The sequence below is a fragment of the Suillus bovinus genome (genome assembly GCF_016758785.1).
Source record: "Suillus bovinus strain UH-Sbo-P2 chromosome Unknown EDB93scaffold_37, whole genome shotgun sequence".
NCBI classification, from domain to species: domain Eukaryota; kingdom Fungi; phylum Basidiomycota; class Agaricomycetes; order Boletales; family Suillaceae; genus Suillus; species Suillus bovinus.
In genome coordinates, this window is record NW_024542093.1 from 319,027 (window position 1) to 337,807 (window position 18,781).

The 18,781-nt window shown below is 47.1% G+C and overlaps 6 protein-coding genes across 6 annotated transcripts; 1 reads left to right on the plus strand and 5 right to left on the minus strand.

The window, feature by feature from the left end:
* Positions 1 to 210: 210 nt before the first annotated feature.
* On the minus strand, positions 211 to 2,504 carry EDB93DRAFT_1207792 (uncharacterized protein). The gene is made up of 10 exons (XM_041451005.1): positions 2,270 to 2,504; positions 2,174 to 2,220; positions 1,966 to 2,121; positions 1,608 to 1,910; positions 1,513 to 1,551; positions 1,388 to 1,460; positions 1,333 to 1,338; positions 1,221 to 1,282; positions 1,070 to 1,170; positions 211 to 1,024 (listed from the first exon to the last, which is right to left on the minus strand). The coding sequence occupies exons 1-10, from the start codon at positions 2,321 to 2,323 to the stop codon at positions 456 to 458; spliced, it is 1,410 nt and encodes a 469-aa protein (XP_041306606.1). The 5' UTR covers positions 2,324 to 2,504; the 3' UTR covers positions 211 to 455.
* A 664-nt stretch (positions 2,505 to 3,168) lies between these two features.
* EDB93DRAFT_1152972 (ubiquitin-carboxy extension protein fusion) lies at positions 3,169 to 4,008 on the plus strand. The gene is made up of 4 exons (XM_041449775.1): positions 3,169 to 3,335; positions 3,384 to 3,494; positions 3,546 to 3,698; positions 3,760 to 4,008. The coding sequence occupies exons 1-4, from the start codon at positions 3,232 to 3,234 to the stop codon at positions 3,776 to 3,778; spliced, it is 387 nt and encodes a 128-aa protein (XP_041306607.1). The 5' UTR covers positions 3,169 to 3,231; the 3' UTR covers positions 3,779 to 4,008.
* Positions 4,009 to 4,414: 406 nt separating this feature from the next.
* EDB93DRAFT_1241260 (uncharacterized protein) lies at positions 4,415 to 5,174 on the minus strand (the record flags this gene model as incomplete). Its single annotated transcript, XM_041451854.1, has 4 exons — positions 4,415 to 4,610; positions 4,662 to 4,793; positions 4,858 to 5,091; positions 5,158 to 5,174. 4 exons carry the CDS (start codon positions 5,172 to 5,174, stop codon positions 4,415 to 4,417), a joined length of 579 nt encoding a protein of 192 aa, XP_041306608.1.
* A 408-nt stretch (positions 5,175 to 5,582) lies between these two features.
* On the minus strand, positions 5,583 to 6,617 carry EDB93DRAFT_1087498 (peptidase M76 family-domain-containing protein; the record flags this gene model as incomplete). Its single annotated transcript, XM_041446047.1, has 4 exons — positions 5,583 to 5,873; positions 5,955 to 6,038; positions 6,110 to 6,366; positions 6,437 to 6,617. The coding sequence occupies 4 exons, from the start codon at positions 6,615 to 6,617 to the stop codon at positions 5,583 to 5,585; spliced, it is 813 nt and encodes a 270-aa protein (XP_041306609.1).
* A 1-nt stretch (position 6,618) lies between these two features.
* EDB93DRAFT_1338005 (uncharacterized protein) lies at positions 6,619 to 13,557 on the minus strand. The gene is made up of 28 exons (XM_041455380.1): positions 13,225 to 13,557; positions 13,056 to 13,129; positions 12,920 to 12,992; positions 12,748 to 12,869; positions 12,620 to 12,692; positions 12,526 to 12,570; positions 12,418 to 12,468; positions 12,334 to 12,368; positions 11,994 to 12,279; positions 11,601 to 11,941; positions 11,454 to 11,548; positions 11,374 to 11,398; positions 11,233 to 11,321; positions 11,164 to 11,180; positions 10,036 to 11,101; positions 9,770 to 9,987; positions 9,488 to 9,717; positions 9,242 to 9,434; positions 8,880 to 9,189; positions 8,139 to 8,825; positions 7,973 to 8,088; positions 7,874 to 7,924; positions 7,641 to 7,814; positions 7,429 to 7,587; positions 7,341 to 7,379; positions 7,104 to 7,292; positions 7,011 to 7,047; positions 6,619 to 6,961 (listed from the first exon to the last, which is right to left on the minus strand). The coding sequence occupies exons 2-28, from the start codon at positions 13,074 to 13,076 to the stop codon at positions 6,805 to 6,807; spliced, it is 4,899 nt and encodes a 1,632-aa protein (XP_041306610.1). The 5' UTR covers positions 13,077 to 13,129; positions 13,225 to 13,557; the 3' UTR covers positions 6,619 to 6,804.
* Positions 13,558 to 14,536: 979 nt separating this feature from the next.
* On the minus strand, positions 14,537 to 18,780 carry EDB93DRAFT_533364 (uncharacterized protein). Its single transcript, XM_041456644.1, has 16 exons — positions 17,861 to 18,780; positions 17,585 to 17,811; positions 17,306 to 17,529; positions 17,053 to 17,245; positions 16,691 to 16,997; positions 16,386 to 16,642; positions 16,058 to 16,333; positions 15,952 to 16,009; positions 15,782 to 15,897; positions 15,674 to 15,733; positions 15,466 to 15,618; positions 15,257 to 15,415; positions 15,165 to 15,206; positions 14,929 to 15,120; positions 14,838 to 14,874; positions 14,537 to 14,779 (listed from the first exon to the last, which is right to left on the minus strand). Exons 1-16 carry the CDS (start codon positions 18,640 to 18,642, stop codon positions 14,623 to 14,625), a joined length of 3,240 nt encoding a protein of 1,079 aa, XP_041306611.1. The 5' UTR covers positions 18,643 to 18,780; the 3' UTR covers positions 14,537 to 14,622.
* Between the last annotated feature and the right edge of the window lies 1 nt (position 18,781).

Consider the following 18,781-nt stretch of genomic DNA (forward strand, 5'->3'; position numbering starts at 1 on the left):
GCACGTGAGGGATATTGTAGGACATTCATAATTGAACTCCAGGCCTTAAAGCTTGAGCTTGGGTCCCCGTGCAGCTGTGAAGTTTTAAGTTATGCAAGTTCGAAACTCAATCATGATGCATGATGAAGGATGCATACCGTCATTAAATGCTCCAACTACATATGTAAGACTGAACTTGATACTTCATGGACGTCTACTAGTAGACTCTCGAACGGTACCACCGAGCATTCACTTATAGGACGTGTCATGAGTACATACATACAATAGAGTCTCATACAAGTCCGAGACAAGAATTACTGTTTTACTTTACGTGCATGTAAGGTATGCAGATGAGTAGCAAAAAAGTCCCATGAGGAACAAAACGAAACAAAGGGAACATCATACTCAAAAAGAAATTAGGAGATAAACTATCGGGTATCAAGCTCAACTGTCCAACCAACACCAACCAACTAGTATCACTTCATCACCGACCTCATCCCCTTAGCAGACTTGACCCACCCCTCCTTCTCCCTGTCTCTGTCCTTGTCATCCTTCCAGCTCCCACCCGTCTCAGGCGGAGATGCACTCCCATACTTCGAAACCCTATGCATCATCCCCATCTCATCCATCCCACCATCCACCACCCCACGCTCCCTTACCCTAGGGGATCCCGACCCACCAGGCGACTTCCAATAACCCCTATCGTCCACCGTCAGATGCCCCATAAACACCACTGGCAGCGGCGCCGCCATAACCAACCCCGCCGACTTCGACTTCTTCCTTGCATCAGGATCAGGCATAGGCGTACTGGGCTCCATCATCTTCTGCAGCGCAAGCAAACACAAAAACGCGTCGTTGCCTGCATTATGCAGTGCGCATGGGGGGTCGATCCCTAGGGAGTGTAAAAGCCCGCCGAGGGAGAGCGTAGAACCTTGAGCGCGGAGTTTGCCTGTTTTGGGGTCGTACATCGTTCCTCGTTCGCCAGCATTAAAGAGCGCGCGTTCGAGAGAGGCAGTATCGATTATGAGGACGTTGTGTGGGATCTCTGGGGGTGCATTAGTTGGAATGCATGGGTTGGGTGGGGACGTACTGATTTTGGTCTCTTCAAGACGCTGGATGTCAGAGCTGACGCCATGGCCTACGAGGACTAAGCTATTGGCAGTGGTTTCTGCGTCAGGGCTTACTAGACTGCTGTATATGACGTGAGATACACCGGAGCTGTATGCACAAGACTAATTTACCTTATCACAGACTGTACGATCTGAGGTAACTTCGTCCTTGGTATGACTTGACTGTCGCCCCACTATGAGGTGCTCTATAAGGAGGGGATGAAATGCCCAAAGAAAGACGTACAGCATACTACTCCATATGTCAGTTTAGCATAAGATGGTGGTCAGAATAGGCGTACCTGCCAAGGGTACGTAGGACAATGCTTGTTGATGATCTTGTCCACGTAGTCACCAATGATATAATGGCCCTTCCTATGAACATGCACATCAATCAAAAGATTACATCTGCCAATTTACAACACACCGATAATTCGACTCGGGTACCGGAGGCCACGCGCCAACCCTGTAAATCAGATCCATCAATGACCCTTGCCCCACGCAAAAGAACAAATTACATACGCCTCGAGATGCCCACACCGAACAGCCGCATACCCCCATTCTAGAAACGTCGCCGGATTCCTTTCGCTCCACTCAAAGTCAATGGCTAAAAATGTCTTGTCGTGCTTGTCCCATAATTCTCGGATAGCTTTCGGCTCGCCAGCGCGTATCCGAGCCTTAAACGTTGCAAGCGCTACTGCTGGTAGTGTGGTGTATAATTTCTTGTACGTCGCCCAGTCTGCAACGTTCCGTAGATGTCGTTGGGACGTCTCAAAGTGCGTGACTTTGAGCATGTTGTCAGGTGTCGGAAGTGTTTCGCCAAAACTGCGGGTTCCTTCTTCATTTGTGGGTTAGTAAGTGAGAGGGAGATAGGACGCACCGAGTCTTAATCATCTTGATGAACGCGCCGACGGTCGTCAGTCGGGTGACAATGTGTGCACGGCCAGTCGATGAGTCTGTAACAGTAATGACAGGCCATGAAAATCCCAGAAACTGCTCAAACGTCTCGAAGAATTGTCCCCATGTCCGGTCGTACCTGCAGAACTCGATAAACGCGTTCTATACAAGAATTCAAGAGGGAGACGCACCACGGGATATTGTGCAACTGGAAGTAACCTATGTAAGCAGAGTACACCTATTGGATTATGAGCAACCTATTTGGCGAAACCACTGGCATAACGCACAGACTGAAGATCGTATTCCCAACCTTCGGGATTAACGAGGCGAAAATCTGCCATAGAATTCGAGATCAAATGACCTTGCAATGGCTCAGTCAGTACACAAACAGGTCGGTAGCGCTACGAGTAACGTTCTTCAAGGCAGCGATGCGGAACAAAACTCGGTTTAATACTGAATGGTCTAGACGCCGGAAAGTCGTGTTTATGGCATAAATTTACATACCTCCATTTGGCGTTCTTCGGGCACTGAGGGGTGTAACGGTACATGCCGGAATAGTGTGCGTTTATATGTAGTTCTTATTACTCAGATATCACGTAGATTAACTTAAAAATTATGGAGAAGAGGCAACGTCGTTTCATTCATGTACAAGAAGCAAGGGCAACCTAGCTACAGAAGTAGTGGAAAAAGAAGTTAGCAACGGTGAATAAGAAAATAAAACAAAGACAGGAATCAGAGACTTGAATGGGATCCCGCAAAGGATCAACGTCCAGTGTGCCAGCACGTCGCGTCGGAAGATGTTCTATCCTAAAAATCATGTCAGAAACATGAAAACTCACAAAGGTGTCTACAGGTTTAAATGTTCGTATAAAAAGGGCCTGAGGAGTGCCTGCAGAACAAGTCAGTATTGTTGCACAACACAGAATGAAAAGATCAGAAAATAATAGATCGTGTTCTTCTCAGAACCTGCTGGCAGGCATCGAAGTGAGCTGAGTTTACGAAGTTGTATCATCGTAAAAAAACTCAACATAAAACATTAACGAGCACTTACCTTTTGGTCATGACATGGAGACAAGAAGGCTTCGGAAATACCCGAAGTATTTGTATCACTCTTCCTCTTCCAGCCTACCCTAAACTCAGCCACCCAGTGAAACTATACAGATTTTATTGAATTTGCCCACGGTCTATCTGACACGCTGAGCTCATCCGGAGGACGCAACCGCAAGACACACAACCTCGCCATCTGAAGATGCAGATCTTCGTCAAGACCCTCACAGGGAAGACTATCACCCTCGAGGTGGAGTCTTCTGACACCATCGACAACGTCAAGGCAAAAATCCAGGATAAGGAGGGGTACGCTTTATAATATATCGGTACTATAGAGATTAATAGTGTGATCAGTATTCCCCCCGACCAACAGCGTCTCATCTTCGCCGGAAAGCAGCTAGAAGATGGTCGCACACTCAGTGACTACAACATCCAGAAGGAGTCTACCCTTCACCTTGTCCTTCGGTGCGTCGCGTAGTTATTCTAACATCGAACATCGTGTTTACCTATTCATAGTCTCCGTGGCGGAATCATCGAGCCCTCACTAAAGGTGCTCGCAGCCAAATACAACTGCGACAAGCAAATCTGCCGAAAATGCTACGCACGTCTGCCCCCTCGTGCAACCAACTGCCGTAAGCGCGGATGTGGACACTCGTCACAACTCCGCCCGTGCGTCTTTCATTCCTTTACATTACCTCACGTGAAACTAATTTACCATCACCGCGAACAGCAAAAAGAAGTTGAAGTAGTCGACTCGCTTTGGGCGTGCTTTGGGGACCATTATGGGACATCCATGTGTATTTCTCTTTCGCTCGCATATACAATATGCAACTCATGATCATTCCATGTCGTTTTGTGGAGCTTTCCGTGTGATTTCTCCGCATTCTGTGCGCGGTGTTCATAGTCACTACCACGGCTCTTTGTTGTAAGAACGACCTCGTATCATGACAACACTCCGTTTGCCATCAGACATGTCAGTAGGCGAACTCAAGGCTTCTCCTGACGACATCTCGGAAGAAGTTACCGTAAACAGCAAGATGGTGTCCATTACGGCAATTGTTCCAGTTACCCATCGCGAACGCTTTCGTATGACAACTATGGTATATACGCGCGAAAGAGGGGACAAGTCGATGTCAAATGACTTGGACTGACTCAAGAAACATCATGCCCTGACAAACTCGGTAAACCATGCGTTCGTATTGTCCCGATAATCTGCTGTCCATGAAAAAACGTCCAAGTGCAACTGCAACTACAAAATAAAGTAGTGTTCTTAAGGACCAAAAGGTAAAGCCAGGGTATGTGGAACACGTGACATCCCAAAAGTGAAAGTAAAATTAGATGTAAATTTCAGCTGACACGATTTTTTTTGGTTTAAGAAGGTCGGATCAAAACATGATAGCTGCACCAGCTACTGCAGAGAGTAGGACAACGGCAGCGGGGCCCATACCGATCTTGAGCGATGCAGCACCACTGCTGTTGATGGCCGAAGGTGTGGAAGACGCAGAGCTGGCCTGTGCTGTGGTAGCAGGGGCGGTGTTAGTTGTATGAGCACTCGACGCCGTGACTGAGGAACCCGTGCTCCTAGAAGATGCTTCAGATTGTCGTCTCAGTCATAGGTAAACATTGACTCACGAGCTCGTGGACATGGTAGATGTCGATGACGGCGATGTGGTAGTCGTCATTGCGGTAACAGAAAAGCTACCACTTTGTGCGTAGACGGTGTTGATGTTGCTGATGCTGGTGGCTTCGAGAGTGTAACCGTCACTGCGCACCACAAGTTCAGCCACTCTTATTCGTTCATTCAACGTAGATAATGCAGCGCGCTTACCCAAGAGGGACCTGGGGCAGCACGAGAGTCATGATACCCGCCGATGTTTGCACGTTGTTTGCGATGGCAAATGTGTTGTGGAAGATGGTGTTCACCATGTAAAGACCGAACGAACTGGGGTCGGCTGTGGTTGCCTCCCAAGTGACATTGACCAGGTCGCCAACCGAAGGACTACCGGTCGGTGTGTTGAGGGTCAGTGCAGACACGAGAGGGATAGCGAAGGAAGCAAGAGCACTAAAGGGTGGTGAACAACGCGTCGGAAACCTGCTCACCGACCGCGACAGTGAAGAAGAGACTTACGTGATTCTAGCGAACATGTTGAAGTCGTAAACGGGGTAGAAATAAACTAGACAAAGACGTAGAGGACGACGAGAGGAGAGAGGTGGGAGAGATGAAGAAAGGTTCAAGCAGGCTTTTATGCCAGAACTAAACCATAAGGCGTCTTCCCACGCGGCAAGCCAGTCTGCTTCCAAAGCATCCGATGCCGACGATTCACAAACACGCTGGATTCTCATCCTTGCCTCATCATTCCCGCGTTTCTTATTCCGTAGGTATGCCCAACTATGAATTATAGTCAGTAATAGTAGACATTATCCATTCGAAGTCCTCAATCCCCCAGCAACGGTGCTCAGGGAAAAAAATTCCTTGGTGATACTTGGTGAGATTATGAATCTAACCGAATGGCGGCGTACAATTTCCCGATTTCCTTTCAGGCTGCGATCGTACTAACAGCCTTTCCCTGGGTTCAAGAATAGATCACGGCCATGCATTCCCTTTCTACCCGCTAATAGATCTACGTGTGAAACATGGTGAACACCGACGTCAGAAAACATCAATAAATGTACGGCAATATCTTGTCGAGGGGCAACGAAGCAGGCACAACTCACCTCGTCAAACGGTCGCGTATCGCCAAAGCAGCTCTCCCAGACTTCATTCACCGCACGCTCTGCCGCTGCCTCGTCCGGACACATGGGATTCGCGCGGACGGAAAGTATAGCACGCCGTCTCACGCAGGCCTATTACAAGTCAGTAACCATTCAGGCTGATCAAGAGATAGATATAGGACTGCACAGCATGAGACAAAATCGTCGATATACCTGATGTTGTTTTGAAAATGACACGAATCCCCTTCCCAGCTCACGCATATACCGGCAGTCACCACTTAAACTATTGGCACGGATCTTGGATAGACGGGCGCCGCGGCATACGTCAATAAAAAGCTGCAACGTAATGTAGCACACTGATAACTCACTTCGCTGCACGCATGATGTCTTAAGTTTTTCCAGTCAACATTGAACTTGCAGTGATCATACATGTGTACCAGCTCGTGTGTGAGGGTATCCTCCATGTGCTTCTTGTCTCCGAAATGGCCCTGACAAAGGATAATCGCCCCAGCAGGATGAAAGCCTCCAGAACGCGTGAGATCGCATGGGGCACACACGATGTTCGAGGACGGTACCGGGCACCCGGACAACTTAAGATGCTTTAACATGAAAACAACTGAAGGGCCTATGGGAGCAACGAGTGCGTGGTGTTGGAATGAGTATGGATCAGACCATGCAGAAACAACGAGACAGACTGTAATTCAGGAGTTCGGTCTTCCATTGCTCACAGCGGCGACGTTGCACTTCAACCCGGTCTCGTTCTCGTTCGTCTGCGGTAAGCCCGATACCCGATACTTGAGCAGCTTTGTGCAGCCATCTTTGAAATGATCGTGACTCTGATGGATGGACAGGTGGTGCAGAAGAGGCCGAATCCATGAGCGCAAATATGTTTAATTAGTGCAAAGCGCAAGTTTGTAATACTATTCAGGATGAGTTCCCACGGACGAACACGATGCCTCGGCACAATACAAATTGGGATAGACTGAGGTCAACAGCAGAAAGCGATAATCGAGACTAGGGTCCAATAAATTATCCCTCGGAATGTCCAACAGAAAGACTGTAATCAACTTGAAGATTTGCACTTGAACAACTCTCGCACGGCTGGCAGATTATGGAGCTCAGTCAGGTATCTCGTCGCCAACGCTTGAAACAACAGCTCGTGATGCTCGTCGTGGTATGGGGTGAGCACATGGGCCATCTCGTGTGCCATGACATAATACCTACGGGAGATCAGTAAATGCTAAAGGACAAAATTTTGTGAGCGCTTGCCAGTCAATGTAAGCCTTTCCAGCAGGACTATCTTTGTCTAGATAGTAGGCATGAGCCTTAACAACGGAAGAACCAATCATGAATATCACGCACGGTTCTGAATATAGTGTTCCAGACCAAAAAATATCTGATCATTGCGGTTGAAACCCATCAGATTCGAGTCCTCGCCGTGAAAGAATATGTGACACCGTGTCTGATTGGTTGAAAAGACTTTTGCGAGGTCGCTAATGATATTCCCAAAGGCTTCGCGTTCCCTTGGGGGAACACCCAATAGTGTTCCCTCTGAAACAACGTTAGTCTGTTAGCGGAAATGAGAAAAATTCAACTCACTTCGCTTCCAGACTTTGACCTGCCCGACATGTTGGCCCTCTTTGTCGATTTAATCATATGTTGCCAGACTCCAAATTCGATAACGTACCACATTCTTCGAGATCCGTCTTTGCAACCTTCTTCTCATCGCAGTATGCGACGTTTTTCCGTTTCTTCCCTCCACCGACCTGCTCCCGATTGCTAATGTGCGGGTCGTTATCGCCGCCCTCTTCCTTCATGACGTTCATCACCTTTTCGATGGAGGATTCTGCACATTGAATGTCAGCACTAGCTTCGACATGAAAAATAGACTTAGCGCACCTATCTCACTGAGTTTGATCTGACCTAACTTGGGGTCTTTACGAAGCCGATGTAAAAACTTCGTGAATTTGCTGACGACCTCCGGCTTGTCACTGGTTGATTCACTTTCCGCGGATCCATCTTCTGGGGGAGCTTGCACAGGTACAGGTGGCGCCTCATTGTTAGAATTTTCCCCTGCTTTCGTTGAGCATCTCCCTTCGCAGGAAAGATAATGATATTGATCATGAGCTTACCATGTTCAGCCTTTTCAAGGTTCTCGCGATACTCCGAAAGAATTCTGTCGACTAAATATGCGATTAGCGCTGCTTCCTATATAACAGTGACAGCCTCACCATCGTAACCACGGCGTTTGAGGACATTAATTTCTGTATCCAAGATAGTCATAAGAGACAGGACATCATTCTTTTTATAGGTAGAGAACAGCAGACGACACAGAGCTGCCGCTATACTAATATTTTGAATGAGCACGCATCTCGAGCGATACAGAACGCCACGTACTCATAACTGTCGGCCTTTGGCTCCTTGATCCATAGCACATGCACGTCATTCTTGAATTGGGTCTCAGCAGAGAGTTCGGTAGGGTGCGCTTTTTGTCCCTGAGGTCCAGCAGTCGCATTCGGGAAGTCTAATCTCTTCGTGACGTCGAGCTTTCGACAAGCTCGCACGAAAAATTGATTCTCGTCATGCCAACGTAATAGACGCATCCCATCTCTGAAGCGTGGTTCATCGAATTCGTGCAGGAAAATAGGTATCTTGTCGATGATAGAGTTTCGAAGGGTATGGGCACTGTTGGCGTTCAGCAACTCCTTGCCTGGTTCCACAGTGTATTTGATGCAAGAGCTCAGCGACTTGACTTTCATTTCAGAGTAAAATTCTGCTTGCGATATGTCATACTGTAGCAGAAAGAATAAAGAATACAAGCACTCACTTTCTAACAATTCCTCCTGGGGAGCTATGAAAATGCAGTCGCCAAAGGTGCGACGACTTTCCATATCGTCTGCGACCAATACTTCTTCGGCCTTGCAAAGTTCAAATTCATCTGCTTCATGGCTGTATCCATCGCGGCCAATAATGCCTTTTCCTTGTCGGTATCCCAAGAAAATTGAGGCAGTGCGCATTTCTTCGTGAATCTTTCGAGGAAGAGACTTGTGACCAACCGCAATCAGGCGCAGCTCAGTTAAGTATCTACGACGAGTTAGTAATAGTATCACGAGTCAAGGTTCCGGCACTGATACGCACCTCTCGTGGTCGTTCCCAGCAAGTTTAAGAAACGTTTTTGGACATCTCAGGAGAACTCTGAGAACATCGACGCACTCAGGACGTTCCTTGACACCACAAGCTTTCAAGAAAGCATTGGCACTGGGCCCAAAGTCGACAAATTTAAACAGCCGCTGGTAGAAGTGGTCCTCGGGGTATGATTCTGACTTCAGGAAGCACTCGCGAGGTGACACCGGCTCATAAGATTTACTGGATTGTGGCTGATCGAAAGCTACCTCCACGGGAACAATCTTCAGGTCTGCGATTTTTTCGAATTCTCCTGCTGAGAAAACTGCACGTTTTATCAGCACACACAGCAAACGCCAGGTCATGAAACTGCTTGCCTCCTTTCTCAGCAAGAAACTTGAACCACTTCTGTGCAGTTTGCGGGTCTTTCGGTGGAGTCGATTCAAGAACCTGAAATAGTTTCTCGGCGGTAGGGCGATCTCGAATCTTCAGCTTTGCAATATTTTTCTTGTTGAACTGGTCGGGCAGATGACCAAAGCCCAACTCTTTCCAGTTTGGATCCGAGAACACCTTTTCAATCATGGCATCAGCTATACATGTCCAGAGTCCGTGAACGAACGGACCTCGCCATGGGGGATTTGACAGGCTCTCCCGTCTCTGATACCGGGAATGAAGGCGTACATAGAGAACTTTGACGGATCGAAGTGCTTTTCAAGGAGTTGTTCATACGCTGGTCCGCAAAGAGATGTGAATGCGGCAACCCTAGCCTTATGATCGTCCTTGGAGGATGCAATAGGGATGAGTTGTTCTATTGTAGGAGCTTCGTGTAACCCTTGTCCAATGAGGAATGACGCTTGTGAGGTTTGGTCAGTGGGGATGTAACGTTAAACTAGTTCACAACATACCTTCATGGGTGTTAAAATCCCAGTGCTCGCAATTGATTACGTGCAACTTGAGTGTTCGATTTATTTCTGTGGATGCGAATAGCTCGCTGATATGACGTCTTTCGCCATTATTGCAAGGAAAGATCTTCATCCCCATGACACGAGTCACATGTTCGTGAGCAGATGTAAAAAGATACTTCGCCAGATCCATGGCATTCCATCTATCACTGCTCATCGCCCTGAGGTATATTAATAAACACGGTAAGATCATATTTCTAGTGACTAACTTGGCAATGAATGTTTCGATGTCGCACCGTTTCTGCACCCCCAGATATTGCAATGGCGGCTCTATGCGGTAATCCAAGAGGAGCTCTTTTCTAACGACTGGAAGGTCGCGAAAAACGTCGGCTTCAGGAAAATATGCCTCCTTGGGACGCATCATGTAAGATCGATCTGAGATGGTTGTGGGTATGCAAGTCATATCCTCTAAGATCTCCCGAACTTCGGAACGACTTTTATCATCTAGCGAATGCCAAAGGATACCGAGGACATTGAGGACGTGGTGCGCGAAACCAGGCGTGCGAGTGATATCATACGCTAAATCTAACGGATTGTCCTTGAGGTGTCGAAGCCAGTGTATGATTGACATCTCTTCCCATCCAAAAACCTCCGGAATCCAGGAATTTAGGCTTTGTATAAGTGCTGGCGGTATCGTATCGTCTGGCAAAGGGTCATCGGGACGGCGAACGCTCAGCATTCGTCCATCGATAAATTTGCTGATGGAACTGAGTCTGACTTCCTTCCCTCCGGAGTGTGTCTTGGCTACTTTGAGCAGCTCATTCCGCCGCTTTTTATGTTGTTCATCCAAAGACTGGTTTCCAAATGAATTGCTCCACCAACGCAAGCAAGCAGCCATTTCCGACTCCTCCAGCCACCGCGAAGCCAGCTCTTTTATGACATCTTTGAATGTATGCGTTCCGATCCGGAGATTTTCAGGAAGTGCCATGGATGTTGATATGGGACGCAGTTCCGCTGGGAATACTGGGGTGCGCATGAAGTGAGCGAATTGATGATTGTACAGACGGATGTCCTTCGTGTACCGAATCCCTTGATCAGATATGAACGGGAATTTATCTGATGTCGAACAAGTGTAGAATGCATTCTTGATAATTTGGGACACCTTCGGATCGGGTGTGGAGGCATGGAAGACGAAAGACTTCATCACATACTGTGCTAGTTGTTCCGCATCTTGTTTCTGCAACTTCGGCCACGCATCCTTTACTTTGCTCATCTCGGAATCATAAACCATCCTTGCCAAAAAACCTCCGACGTAAAGGAGTTCCTCATTCCATTCTGCACGGCATGGTATTAATAGACAGATTACAGTCTAGTGTCAATCTCAATCCACCACTTACTGGAGACATGGCCATTGCTACAAGGTAAAAAATCAGATATATCTTCAAATAGGGTCGCGCGATACTCACGCAAGGTCAATGGAGCCTCGTTCCACGGTTGGAATAAAACGGCCAGACATGTGGCAAGCCATGCCTGTCGTTTGAGCCGTACTTTGCCCCTGTCGCGCACATAAGATAACATAAGATAACCCAGCACTATGAAATACAGACGATGAAGATTCGAGGGGGGTGTTCTCTGTCAAAGTAGAACGTTAGAAGAAAGGATGTCCTGAAAAAACGCCTTGACATACGCTTCCAATCGCGGACAAAGTCCTTGAGGACCACGGAAGACGCTTCCAAACATTGCTTCTTCTTGCGACTGCTTATCGTGCTCGTCCTTACTGAACTGTTGATAATGGATATAGGATCACGTCGAAATTTATAAGGTATCTGCTTACGAAAACCATTTCAAATGGGAAATCTTTGGGAGGCTTTTTCTTCGTTGCGGTTTCCAAACCCTTCTCCAAACTCGATTTCGCTGAAACGGTAACTTTCGCGGAATAAATGGAACATTTCGTTGAAAATCTGACGCTTCTAGATTTGGTGCTCGGGGCTTCAGAAGCAGCTGCTATAACTTTTGAGGCTGTTATTCTTCCATTCGATTTCGACGTTTTCTCTATTGAAAAGAAATTTTTGAATTTCATTGGATTTGCACCTTCTTCAGGTTCCGCACGTGCGACGAGCGTCTTTGGACCTCCAATGAGTGCATCTTCAAAGAATATAACATCAATTTCCTGGGCTGCCAAGAATATTAGAACCTATGTACTTGTAAGGGTGCAAGAAATACTGACAGATCAGTTCAACAGAATCAATAGTCATAGTTCCACTCCCGCTTGTTCTGAGCATATGGTCCGAAATGGCTATTGACTGACTAGCCTTATTCCGAGTTTTTGTCAAACAAGACAATCGAGTGCCATTCAGAAAGACCTCAACATGTTGAACATGAGCCAAGAACGTCATGGAGGTTGCTAGAAATCGCGTAAGTTCAAAGATCCGCGGGATAGTCGACTCCTGCTTCAACTCTATCTCGATCGCAGTCCACTTGTCACAGTCACATTTCTCTTTCTTCATATAGAGCTACATGCACATTAGAATCGATGGACTGAGATGCGAGTCTCAGCAACAACGTACCTGGTCTCCGGCATAAAAAATGGATACCATCTCTCCTGCAGCATCCAATGAACGAAATACAGGTTCCGTTGAAGGGTCACGTACCATTCGATTTGACAACGGGCTTGTCGGTGATGCTAAACACACTGAAGAAACCTGTACCGGGAAACTGCCCTTGAGTCTCGGGATGAACGGGGAATGCACGGATCGTACCGACTCCAAATGCACCGATCTTTCGTTCATCCGGGTTGCCTTCGGCTATGTAAAAGGTTCAGCACCCAGCAAGCTGTTAAAAATCTTCACAGACCAATTCTCGTCAGACGCCTCCAGTCAGTGGGTTCAAATTTGGCACCGTCATTCTTGACAAGCCATTTGAAGACCTCGTTAGACAAAAACGTCAGTGCTCCATAGCCAATGATTTGCCTGATAGCACACCTTAGCTGAATTGAGATCCGGCGTCGTCCCATTACTCACACACCGTCCGTGTGGACTTTCAAATACAATATCGAAGTTTTTGGCTCCAGCATCGTCCGCATTCTGCAACAGTTCTCGGAACACTTCATGACAATCAGTCGTCGTTTCTGGCCTGACGTAGCTCCAAACATACCTGTGAACTCCTCTGGATAACGTGCGAGAACTTTATCGACAAGGTCCCGCTGGTTGACTTCTACTGCCGTGACCTTCAAAACGGAAAGTGAGCCCCGAAAGAGTACAATTCTTGGGTACCGATAGAACTAGCTCACCTCAGGCTCACACAATGACATTGCAGGACAGACTCGAGAAGTGCGATAATAAGTATGGGTGGGTGCTGAGGACTCTAAAGCGGCAGGATAACAAGTTATAACGTTGCGTGGGCCGCGACAGCAGCTGGCCTCACGCTCAACACGCGTAGTAGGTAACAAAGGGACCCACAACTTAATATGATCTGCGAGCGCTTATTCTTGTATTATTATTGGATTGCTGTGCGTTTCAGCCCTGGCCCATGACAAGCAGTGTCACAGGATGTGGGATGCATGGCAATGTGTTAGCCTGCGAGCGGGACTAACTTGAGGCTCACCAACTATCCTGGAGTGGTAAGAATAAGTTACAACTTGAACCTTGCCCTTGGAGGTCTTGCACTGATATGGTTTTATGTAGCAGGATTCAATATTCAGAGACCCATGGTACAAGTGCATGACACTGCCACATTAGTCGCCCTAGCCAAGTTCTCTTTTCGAATTCCAAGAATGTTCGCGAGAAGATGATCTATGTAAATATAATCAACATGCCGCCAATATTGTGGGCATCCAATGGTTGTCCTTACTAACAACTTGAAAGAGTATTGCCTGACTTCCTTTGGAGCTTAGTCAGCCAATTACTACACGGCGCACAGTTCTTTTCATAAGCACGCACTGCAACTTGGCCAGGCACTTCGGTGCACCCCAACCCTGAAAGGCTTCATTCACACAAACTCACAAGTCGGAAGGTGCAAGTGTAGATTGAAATCGCATACATCAGGCTGCTATAATCGAAGCTTGACAGAGGGTTCGAGTTGTCACTGCGGTTGACCAGGAAGATTCAATGTCAATATTCAACTGCTGCAAGTCGACTCGTCGAGCCTCTCCAGACGGCCTTTTATAGACAGAGGAAGTGTCGTTTCTTCTAATAAAGCGGAGGCCTTGAAATCGAAATCCTAGGCTCAACTACCGAAAGCTCATCTAGTTAGCTCAGCAGGCAAAGCAAATTGTGAGTTGACGTGGTCAAAGCTGTACACTACGCATTTCTTCACCGTCACATCAGAAGGTTTAACGCATCACATTTCCGATACTGTTCTTCGCATGATGCATCACGGCCACCTTCTAACACACCTTCCAGTCCACTGAAACGACGCAAATTTGGCGCTGGGCCTTCATCAGATCTCAGATATGCCTTTCAAAGGAAAGAAACGGCTCACGCTCTAAAATCTTCCACGACTGATGGTAAATACGATGCTATTTTCGAACCGAAAGCTGTGCAACGATTGATCACAGCCATTCCATCAGAAACGACCGTCTGAATGTGCTGTAACTGATCATCACAATGTATAACAAAGTTCGCATAGTTTTTCTTAATCATAACTCCAGCTCGCCACTTTTCAAAGTTTTGTTGTAATATTAGCATAACGCTGATGAATAATCAATGATTTACATGAATTCCAGGCCTTGGCCCGAAAATGCGTCGATAGTACGTTGTGGAAATAGGTTGCTACTGGCGAAGCTAGTGAATAATACTGCTCAGAAATACACCTTATGTCCCTAGAGTCCTATACTTGGCAACCAAGCCAAATATCCACTATGAAATGTTTGCGCAATTGAGATACTGGCGGACCTCAGGCACGTCGTGCAGACGTGGCAGGAAACAGGCGCTTAGTCCCGAAACCAACAACTCGTGATGTTCGTCGTGGAAAGGCGTTTTGTTGTGGGCTATCTCGTGCAAAATGATATAGAACCTGTTGGAGCAAGGCTGTGTGAGCACATCGTGGCCGGCGATTCTCTACATCTGCGTACCAGTGAATGTATGCCTGACCAGGCATCATATCTAGATCTGTAATCATAACATATAAGGGTTTTTGGATAAACGGCATGAAGGGTCACCTACGTTTCGTGTAGTGTGCAAGGTTCAAGAAAACCAGCCGGTTGCGATTGAATCCCATCAAATCACGATCCTCTGGATGCCAGAAGATGTTGAATATGCCGGTTTCATTATTACTTAGGTTCAAAACTCCGTTGAGTCCATGGACTATGTTTGCAAAGTCCGTCAATTCGCCTGGAATTGCCTGACTTGCGGTGACTACGACTGTTATTAATGCCGACGCCAAAAACGAGCAGACTTACTTTGTCGCCAAACGGGTATTAAACCGGCAGCGCCACCCACATCTGGAGTTTCGTTCATATCAAGACATGATTATCAACAACGACCCACGTACCGACAGATACAAGAGCGGTGCTCTTTAGTTCAGTACAGTATTGAACGTCTTTTCGCTTCCTGCCTGCACCACTGTGTTCTTTATTTCGGATCTCTTTTTGTTCCTGTGGGGTAGCCTGTCCTTTGGCACACTGTTCCATCAATTCTTTGATCGCGTCGTCTGCACGAAATAAGTTTGCGGGTGTCCTTCAGGTATTATACGAGACATACCAATTTCTTCGACGTCAACTTGACTGGTGTTCTTAGATCCTGACTGCCACCTGAAGAAGTCAAGGAATCTGGACCGGAAGTGAATGTTGCCACCACTATGCCGCATTCCGCCGGACTCCTCTGAATGCTTATTGCGTGCTTCCCTTTCGCGTTCTGGAGAGTGATTGGTTAATAAGACCAAGTAGTTGACTCGAAGTTTAACGCATACTTTCTTCCTTTTCCTTGTCCTCAAGTTTAGCGGCTTCGTGAGCTTGCTCGATTCTGTCCACTGTTCCAAATGAGACCAAGACATGGTAAGAAAGTCATGAAAAGTTACCATCGTAGCCTCGTTTCCTCAAGACCTCCTTGTCCGTCTCCAATATGGTCATCAAACTGAGAACATCGTGCTTCTTATGAGTCTTGAAAAGCAGACGGCAAAGTGCGACAGCGACGCTAAAGAAATCCCATCAGTGATAAATGCATGTGGAGGAACATAAATCCACTCACTCATACATGTCAAGGTGTTCTGTTTTCTTGAGCCATAGCACAACACGACCGTTATCTTCTGTGGTAATCTCGGCAGACACATAGAATTCATTGCTTTCTCTCTGACCTTCATCAGAGATACAGTAATTAGATTCAAGTCTCTTGTCCACTGTGAGATCTTTGCATCCTTTCACGACAAAGCGTGATTTATCATCCCACTTCCGGTGCACCGCGCCTTGCTTGAGACGTTGCTCATCAAACTCATGCATAAAGATGGGCAACTTCTCCAAAATCGCTTTTCGGACTTCCTCGCAGGGAGGCCACTTATGTTGCTCGCTAGTTGGTTTCACGTTGTATTTGATATGGGCGCTCAAATAACCAGATCCCACTGATTCGTAGAGCTCTTCGACCTGATTAGCTGGGTCCACTTTCAAGGAAAAACTAGCTTAACTTACTTTCGAGCAGCTCATCCTGTGGAGCCAACCAGACAAACTCTCCAAAGATCCGGCGGTTTTCCATGTCATCAGCGAGCAGAATCTTAGATGCTGGAACAAGTTGGAATTCGTCCCTGACGACGGGAGTGGAGTTATCTGGATGTAAGGATCTTGAGGTGCGATAGCCGACGAATATGGGTGCATTCTTCATCCTTTTCTTATCCTCTTCGGAAAGCCCCTCATACCCGACCGCAATTCCACGAAGCTCAACAAGATATCTGCATTAATGATGAGCACAAGGATGATTCTGTAGGGTGTTCACACACTTATCAGGGTCTGCTCCAGCTTTTCTGAGGAACTCCTTAGGGTCCTTTATTAGTATGTGGACGATGTCAGAACAATCCGGCTTGGCTTTGACGCCGCAAGCTTTCAGAAACCGATTTGCACGTTCCTCAAAGTCGACGAAGGTAAACAGTCGCCGGTAAAGGTGATCATTTACATATTGACTACCACCGATGAAGCACTCCCGAGGTGGCACCAGGCGGGGCTTAACGGAATGGCCTTGTGAGGTAGGTTCTACGACAGGGACGATAGGAATCTCGGCGATTTGCTGAAGGTCTCCAGGAGAGAGGACTATAAGAAGAGGAACCATTTAGAGACTGAGAGTTAACCAAGTAGCATATCTAACCTTGCTTTGTTGCGAGAAAGGCGAACCATCTGACCGCTGTGTTTTCATCCTTGGGCGGACTGGTCTTAAAGACCTCGATCACTTGTCTTGCCGATGGTGCTTCCCGCAACCTCAGTCGGCCGACGATCTTCCTGTCGACAGAAGGATGGACTGTCTGGAACCCCATCAACGCCCATGTCGAATCAGAATAAACCTTGATGCGGGTTTCCTATATTAGTCTCATGAATCTCGACGAAATCACAAAAGATCTTACTTCCTCGTAAGCGCCTACACATTCTTGGCCGTCTCGCATAGCTGGTATAAACGGCATATCGTCATATTTCGAAGGATCATACTCTGTATCATAGAGTTCATCGAACTTGCTCGCAAGGTACCCGAAGGCAGCACGTTGAACTTTTGGATCGGGGTCTCCAGCAATCTCAATGAGTTTCTCCAAAGGCGGGTGTCGAAGGAATCCCATGTCAGTCAAAAGTTGCTCTGTAGGATAATCAGTTGAAAGTGAGAGAAAATATCAGGAAAGGGAATAAAGTACCATCCTCAGAATCTTTATCGATCCTGCGTGACCAATCGAGAATTGGTAGGCCTAGCGGACGTATCTCCGCATGTGGAAGGTACAAGTCAGTGATGCAGTATTTCCTGCCTTTATCACAAGGGAAGACGGGGTATTTCCTGATATCCTCCAGCCTCTCCATGGCGTCTGGATCAGTGTTGAGGTATCTGATCATCTCCATCGCAGACCACGTGCTCAATTTGTCTGCCCTAGAAAATGATCAACAATGCTGAATTAAGACCTTGAAAGTCGACGCACTTGGCAAATAACTCTTCAAAGTTAAGATGCCGCTTGACCCCGAGCTCGCCAAGTACAATGGGAACCTGTGGATCAAACAGGCCGACAGAGACAACAGGCAGATCATGGAAGACGTCTGCTTCTGGGAAATATGCTCCACCAGGGGGCCGGAATCCTAGATTCGTTGCGATCCATGGAACGTCCTGCATGAGATCCTTTGCCTGGGATTTCATGTCACTGGACATCATGGGCCAGATGTTCCCCAGAACCCCCAAGACACGGTTGGAATATGCAACGTTTTTGCGAATGTCATGGGCTGCGTCTATCTGAGGGCTTATCAAATGACTCAGCCAGTCCACAAGTGTCATTGGCTGCCATAAAAGAGATGAGGAGATGTATCGTCGGTCAAGACTCCGGGTAAACGAAAACGGGATGGTGTCTGGGGGAAGAGCATCGTCCGACTGAAGCCAAGGGAGCCAAATATTGGAATCGATAAACTTGGTGATATTGCGGAGTTCTATGATACGCATCGAATTCCCAATTCGCGACGTGGCATTATCTACCAGACTCGACAGGAATGTGAGGGTTCTTTCTCTCTCTTCATCGTCCTCAAGCGAACTTATGAAGTTGACCCACCATCGCAGACAACCGATCATTTCTTCTTCTTGCAAAGTCCTTCCCTGTAGTTCTCTCACAACATCCGAAAACGTGTACGCCCGTACATTATACTTCTCAGGGAGAGTGTCGACTAAATTAGGAGGGTCGCCAGGTGACGTCGGAAGTTGTGTAGGCACCATTTTCATGAAGGAGGTGAAGTCGGGGTGAGTCTCCCGAACTTCCTTGGTGTACCGAATACCAGAATTTGTCAAGATGGGGAAATGATCGTTGGAGGAATAGTCGAAACAGTCGAAAAAAGCATCTTGCAAGATTTTCGACACTTTA

Bases quoted from the DNA above. Each gene is read 5' to 3' on its own strand.
- EDB93DRAFT_1207792 (XM_041451005.1), bottom strand. From the start codon at position 2,323: ATGGCAGATTTTCGCCTCGTTAATCCCGAAGGTTGGGAATACGATCTT. The intron at 2,221-2,269 runs GTGCGTTATGCC...ATAATCCAATAG, and splicing joins GGGAATACGATCTTCAGTCT to GTGTACTCTGCTTACATAGG. The intron at 1,461-1,512 runs GTGTGTTGTAAA...GCATGTTCATAG, and splicing joins GTACCCGAGTCGAATTATCG to GAAGGGCCATTATATCATTG.
- EDB93DRAFT_1152972 (XM_041449775.1), top strand. From the start codon at position 3,232: ATGCAGATCTTCGTCAAGACCCTCACAGGGAAGACTATCACCCTCGAG. The intron at 3,336-3,383 runs GTACGCTTTATA...TAGTGTGATCAG, and splicing joins AAAATCCAGGATAAGGAGGG to TATTCCCCCCGACCAACAGC. The intron at 3,495-3,545 runs GTGCGTCGCGTA...ACCTATTCATAG, and splicing joins ACCCTTCACCTTGTCCTTCG to TCTCCGTGGCGGAATCATCG.
- EDB93DRAFT_1338005 (XM_041455380.1), bottom strand. From the start codon at position 13,076: ATGTCATTGTGTGAGCCTGAG. The intron at 8,089-8,138 runs GTACGTGGCGTT...TCAAAATATTAG, and splicing joins CCAAAGGCCGACAGTTATGA to TATAGCGGCAGCTCTGTGTC. The intron at 7,815-7,873 runs GTAAGCTCATGA...CAACGAAAGCAG, and splicing joins CCTTGAAAAGGCTGAACATG to GGGAAAATTCTAACAATGAG.
- EDB93DRAFT_533364 (XM_041456644.1), bottom strand. From the start codon at position 18,642: ATGAAAATGGTGCCTACACAACTTCCGACGTCACCTGGCGACCCTCCT. The intron at 17,246-17,305 runs GTAAGATCTTTT...ACCCGCATCAAG, and splicing joins GTGTAGGCGCTTACGAGGAA to GTTTATTCTGATTCGACATG. The intron at 16,334-16,385 runs GTAAGTTAAGCT...ATCAGGTCGAAG, and splicing joins ACAGGATGAGCTGCTCGAAA to AGCTCTACGAATCAGTGGGA.